The sequence below is a fragment of the Punica granatum genome, chromosome 8 (genome assembly GCF_007655135.1).
Source record: "Punica granatum isolate Tunisia-2019 chromosome 8, ASM765513v2, whole genome shotgun sequence".
Lineage (NCBI taxonomy): Eukaryota > Viridiplantae > Streptophyta > Magnoliopsida > Myrtales > Lythraceae > Punica > Punica granatum.
In genome coordinates, this window is record NC_045134.1 from 5,441,389 (window position 1) to 5,447,809 (window position 6,421).

At 38.3% G+C, this 6,421-nt stretch overlaps 1 protein-coding gene across 4 annotated transcripts; it reads right to left on the minus strand.

Annotated features, from left to right (window-relative positions):
* Positions 1 to 369: 369 nt before the first annotated feature.
* Positions 370 to 5,943, minus strand: LOC116189249. 4 transcript variants are annotated; one of them, XM_031518822.1, is made up of 8 exons: positions 5,804 to 5,943; positions 5,193 to 5,493; positions 3,044 to 3,577; positions 2,471 to 2,620; positions 2,231 to 2,338; positions 2,005 to 2,052; positions 1,499 to 1,917; positions 370 to 1,260 (listed from the first exon to the last, which is right to left on the minus strand). In XM_031518822.1, exons 3-8 carry the CDS (start codon positions 3,363 to 3,365, stop codon positions 640 to 642), a joined length of 1,668 nt encoding a protein of 555 aa, XP_031374682.1. In that variant the 5' UTR covers positions 3,366 to 3,577; positions 5,193 to 5,493; positions 5,804 to 5,943; the 3' UTR covers positions 370 to 639. The 4 variants fall into 4 exon arrangements, with proteins under 4 accessions (XP_031374682.1, XP_031374683.1, XP_031374686.1 ...); XM_031518823.1 differs by having other exon boundaries at positions 5,193 to 5,500; positions 5,804 to 5,924; XM_031518826.1 differs by having other exon boundaries at positions 5,193 to 5,508; positions 5,804 to 5,907.
* Positions 5,944 to 6,421: the final 478 nt, after the last annotated feature.

Sequence of the window (6,421 nt, forward strand, 5' to 3'; positions counted from 1 at the left end):
GATCGGGTTCATGGTTGAATTTTCAGGAAGAAGAGCAGCTCTACAGCTTCCCACAAGTTGCGACCCTCCAAATAGGCTTTCATCCTCACAGCCCTGCTTGATAGTTTTCTCCATCAAACACCAGTAGAGCCATTATTAGATCCTGCCTCCATCTTTCCTTGACTTTTATGGATGCAGGCAAACCACTAAAATCAATCTCACAAGTCACTCGATCAAACTCACAAGTCTCTCACAGGTCCCTCAAGATCAAGGGAACTCTGATACCAGTGTCGCTGATTTTTTCTCTGATTCCATCGATGGCGACTAAAGAATAAGACCACTGTTGTCGACTAAAGAACAAAAGGGGAAAATATGCAGCAGAGCTGGAAATCAGAGAAGGGAACTCGCTCTTCTTTTTTATTTAAACATTAATACCTCATATACATACAGACTCAAAGAAACTGAAAGGTCGAACACCCTCAGCACACGTTTTGTCCACCAAGTAACCACTTAGTCCACTAAGCAACTACTTAAACCACTGATCAACTGCTTAGTCCACTAAACCAGCAACAAATAGAAACATATTCTATCATAGAAAAACACAAGACATCAAACGATACACAGAACAGCCGCTCTGAGACAGCATCCAACATATATCAATTACCAAATTTTCTTGTGGTGAAAGATTCCAGAACCATATTTTGATCGTACCATGGTTGATCGTACCATGTAGAAGAACAACGGAAGCTGCAGCTTCACAAATAGGAGCACGGGAATGGAAGTGATTACTATGATCGGGATGAAAATCCACTTGAACCTCTCACGCAAGACCATGTAGAGCGTCGCTCCAAATGCCACCATCATACTCGCGATGGCAAGGAAAAGAGAGGCAAACCCGAGTATTAACCTCTTAGGAAGCGAATAAAGGAAATCTTCTTCTGCATAACGTGCTGTCAGAATAGACAGGAACATCAAGATGGATGTGGTGGAGGAGAACAATCCCACTGCATCTGAAGCAGCAAACAAGATGAAGACTTTTTCCTGTAAAAATAATGGTATGCCTTTGCCCTCGACGTTTCCTCCAGGAACTGCAAAAACCGACGAGAAAAGTACTGTAGCTATGAGGGCCGTAACCACCATGCATGAGTTAGATGTGTCCTTCATCCATAACACAGCATCACTGAGCAATTTTCTGTGTTCGATTGTGAAAATCTCCCGGGGTGTTTCCCCCTTCTGATTTCTATAGAACCTCTGTGTGGGATTAAGAAGATCCTCCACGGCCTGGAAAGATTAACATTATAGTCAATATGTTTAGCATCAAAGGCTGGCCATTTGTTTAGGCATGGTTAAACTGTTTCATAAGTTTATCGTTCGTCTCATGGAATTAAACTTTTCCCTCGCATTATGCACACATTGAATATCAATCTAACCAAATTAAAAAAACATGATTGTGACTTCAATGACCCTAATTTACTCATGGAAAGAAGTAACCTGCAGAAAGAGAGGTAGAGGTGGGTACCCTAAACCACTGCAACTCTCTTTGCATCTGTAATGCGGGGCATGCAACAGATGAAAGTTGGGGATAGGGGGCCAATCTTGCGGCTTTATGCAGGATATTGTCTTTTGTTACACTATCATAATCCGCGGCCAAATGTTTCATAGTCGCGGTTCCTTCAATAAAAAGGTTGAAGACCTTCTCTTGTCGGTGCAAAACCGCCTCCCCGAGTATGGATTCACCGTCACGTACTAGATGAGGAAAATCTTTAAAAAATGTAGTTATGAATTCAACTGCCCCATTTTGTGCTGCGGCTCGGAAATAGGGGAATTTTTGGAAGAAGCTCGAGATATCTTTCTGGCTCCAGCCTGACATCTCTTTACAGGCAATTTTCAAGAATGTGTGCTCGTATTTCTCATCCTTTATACGCTTGACCCAGGGAACTGCATCGGATGCATAATTTCAAGGTCAGCTGTAATAATAGATGAAATGATGAGTCATCAACTAATTATCTGCTACAATTGACCCACCTAGTTGTTCAATAGCTGTCCAAGAAGCTCCATTGATCCAATGCATCACTGTAACAATCAGGTTAAGGCAAAATCAATTCTTAAGGAATCACTTTATTTGGAAAGTGATTACAAAACTGGACAGTGATAAACAGCGTTATGAGGATCATTTATGGTACAAAACTGGGTCACGAAAGCATGATAATTATAACCTTCCATAATGGACAAAGTTGCAGAATATGCTAACCTTGGGTCAAATGTCGCAGTAAAGTTGGTTGCTCTTTCACTCGTTGGTTTTCCAAGTCACCCTTTGATGATGAATCTCGCGGTTTACCGTTGGATTCAACAGGAATAACTTCAATCAGTAAGTTAAAGTATGAACAGTCAGCCAGTCGTGCATGTGTAATAGATTAACAATAAGGGGTATTAATTGATCTAGCGATTAACCAATTCGATTGCAGTTGATACTGGATCAGAAAGACCTTACTTTTATATATGCATCTTCCCAAGTATCCAAGCTTACTTCCACTCAGGAATCCGGATGGCCGAAGCGACAACTCATTTAGCATTCCTTTTCCACAATAAGTTGTTGCAGTAGCTAAGATGGGATACTTAACCAACAACTGAAGGCAAATGTCTGTATGGAAAGAATTAATCAAACATCATCAACTCTTTTCTTTTTTTTTTTTTATGGAAATCTGGTGTTAGTCGTTTTATTGGTTCGCCGTTGGTAACAAGGATTACCTAGAATATGGGGAACCTAGCAGGGAAGGACCGAGGGGCAGCAACCCCCTAAGATGTTGACGTTATAAATATATATATATATATATATATATATTTATATACTTGTTTAATGAAATTTCTCGTGTTTGCTCTCCTAGACTTGAAAAAATTACCATCCTATTTGGGTCCATCCCTTCCCTCGAAATAAATAGTAACTGAATAATGTATGCCTTTTAGGGGGAAAAAAAACTGAATATAATGTACGCCATAATTGAGAACGTGAACAAAACAGAAGTATCAAACTTTTGTGATGAAGTATATCACCGATTCACTTTACCATAAGCACGTGAGTCCACCAGTCTGGCAATTAGTTCAGCGCCTTTACTACAGTCATCAGCAAAGAAGGGGCTATCCTTATATGGAGGTGTCACGTCGGGCATCTTCGAGATGAGGTACCGTACGACCTCTTTGCTTTCAAAATAATAGGCCGCTTCATGAAGTGGCGAATATTTTTTATCATCCACAATTTCCATCAACTTGCCATTTTTCTCCACCAAAGTCCTGACAATAGGCAAGCTTCCGCTGACAACGGCATAATGGAGGGCAGTCCGTTTCCGGCTTTGTTTATCCGTTTTTATTTCCAGGTCACCTGTGGCCATGCGTGCCACTAGCTTCTCTACGAACTCTGCACGTCCATGGTCAACCGCAACATGCAGTGCCGTCTCTCTCCTTGATGTAATTATCGCCTTCAGCGCGGCAGTATCTTCGTTGAATATGCTCTCGGCAGCTTCCCAATCTCCCTTCACTGCTGCCTCGTGTAAGGGTTTGTAACGCTTAAGAGGATCCTCTTCATCACGTCGCTTGCCTACAGCTATACATGTTGTAATGGATCAAACTGAATCCGGTAAAATTTTCGGTGGAAGATTTTGGGTGGTCGTAGGCCCAACTAGAAAGTTGATAAAAACTTAGCACGATAAACTTGCATAGAAATGCTATTTTATGATGCCTAAAGATATTGAAACATGAGCATATAAAAGTAAAAAATCCCACTACCATGTTATCATTTTCTAAACGAATCTATAACTGATACACCAGTACCAAATCCTGTGAAGTCAAAATCCATACTAGGAGTTTTTAACCCCTCGTGGATCGACCTGGCTCTAGTTGAATTAGTTGAAACCCCGTTGAGATTTCAGATATCAGGGTATACACCATAAAAATATCAATAGAACTTTTGCACCTTGAAGTTATCATATATTTATTAATTCAATCTACTCACGAAATTCTCGCGTTCGTACAACCACGGTCTTCCACATAAGCATAAGCATATTGGGTATATCCTTAACTACCGGTCAGCCATCTCTTGGAGTCTCCCATTAATATGTATTTATTATTTTTCAATTGTATAAATATTTGCAATTTTATTGGGTGTTTCCATGGAGATTTTTATAATTTGTTTAGATATATTTATTAATGAAACTCCTCTCAATGTCTCACTTTATTTAATTTAATCTAATCAATGTTAGATCACTTTCATCAATGCTATCAACTAAAAGTAAAAATATTTAGATCACTTTCATCAATGTTAGATATATTTAGATCACTTTCATCAATGTTATCAACTAAAAATAAAAAAGACAAGCGCCCGCACGTTGATTAGTTCTCTTAACATGGGCACAAAAACATTCTTTTTTCATTTGTTTATACTTCAATTTTGGTTTTCACCCAAATCGTGTTGCTTCCCATCCTTTTTTTATCAATTAAATTCATTGATGCACGCCTTAAAAGGTCTAGCTAATCCTTGTAAAATAATTTGAAGACAAAAATTTTTTTGACACAGTTAAATGCATAAATATTTTTCTAATTCATATCTAGTGAAATATTATTGCGACATGGAATTTACCTTATTATCCTCTACCGTATTTTATATGATTTTGTATGATTTGACATCAATTCAGGATCACAGTCATTCCGACATGGTAGTTCACTCTTGTAATTTGAAAGTGTTAAAAGATAAAATAACAGCAAAGTATTATGAATGAAATTAATTTGCGATAAATAAAACTATCTTCTTCTTCTTCTTTTTTTGATGTGATTGTAAAGGACTTACGTAGAACAGGGTAAAACCACAAATTAACGATGTAGACCAACCAAAGTAGAAGATATATCAGGAATTGGTCGGTTTAAATGCAATATAAGGTTCTGGATTGAGGAAAAAGAAAACGCAGCAATAAAAGCCACTATTAAAAATTAGCTCTGTATGTCTTGTTCAATTTTTTTCCTTTCGTTTGGGCATTAGCCCCGTTAACGTACCCAAAAAAAAAAAGCTCGGTAATATGATTTTGATAAAAAGAATTTCTCAGATAAAAGTACAGCCTTGCAGTTTTTTTATATTGAGATTCAGCCCAAAAAAAAAAGAAAATGAAATTATTAGTAGGCTTAATTTTCGAGAGATTAATTAATGAAATTATTAATATAGACCTTACCTGGAAATTGACCTCCCTTCTAGTTGTTGAGCAATCTGTTGAGTTTCTTCCATATCCCATGGGCAGACTCGCATCTCTCGACATGGCAGAAGAGGCTATGAGACATAGACCTCTTCAAGGCAAACTCGGCCTTTGCATTCAGCCGCTTCCACTTTGGACATTTGGTTTCGTTTCCGTCCACAACATCCCACAAGTCTTCTCCTACAAGGTATGACTCCATACAAGTCCTCCAAACCTTGTAGTTGGACTCGTTCAACAACTCAATACCAAGCCCACCAGCACGGTCACTCATATCCATTCTCTGAGAACTAATTGGCTGATCAGTCATTGCCACTTCGTAAATATAGCATGTGAAGAGAAACGCAATTAAACTCTATGATCTGATTGAATTTCTTGGGTCGATTCAATCATCCCACCCTCACTCGAACTATATATAGATAGATGATAGAGCATAATAGTTTGAAGAGTCCCAAGGATTATTTTTAGAAAGCCGCAGGAAATAGTTTCTACTTTCTTCGATCTTGTTTAAAACAAGGAAACAAGGGCAAGACCGTTACGAATTTTAGTTTGCAAAATCAAGAGCAAGAAGTCATTGATATATTTAGACTTACATGAGCTCCAAACTACTACAAGCGGAAGGGGCAACTGCTGGAACCACGAACGTATCTTTGGTTACAAACAGCTGGTTTAAGTTTCTCTGTGAACTACTGAATAGCCATGGCAAAAATAACTAGCGATCAGTCAAATTTATAAGCTTCGTAGCCTTGGTTAAGAGTATACATATCTATCAAAAGGGGTCTAATGTAGTGGCATACGACCTCACTTGTTGATATAGAGGCCGCAAGTTCGATATCTGGTAAGACTACTCGTGTCCTTTTATTAGTTATTTAGGATTTCTTTTATACTATACTAGGTTTCGAGCTGCCTTTATGACCGAAAAAATACATACATATCTAACCAACAAATGTTGGTTCAAACGGTTAAGCACTTGTTCCCCTTAAATAAAATCTTGAGTTCGCATCTTATGGATAGAGAAAATCTTTGATTAGGAGAATTTTATCTCTTAGTAAGCTTATCCGACTCGAGTTGAGTTTGTCCGGACCCATTGAGCTTTCAGATATCATGATAGACACCGAATATATATATATATATATATATATATGAAAGCAAGAACATAGTGAGCTCGGCCAAATGGTCACAAAACGCTCCATTTCTAAATGTAATTTTCT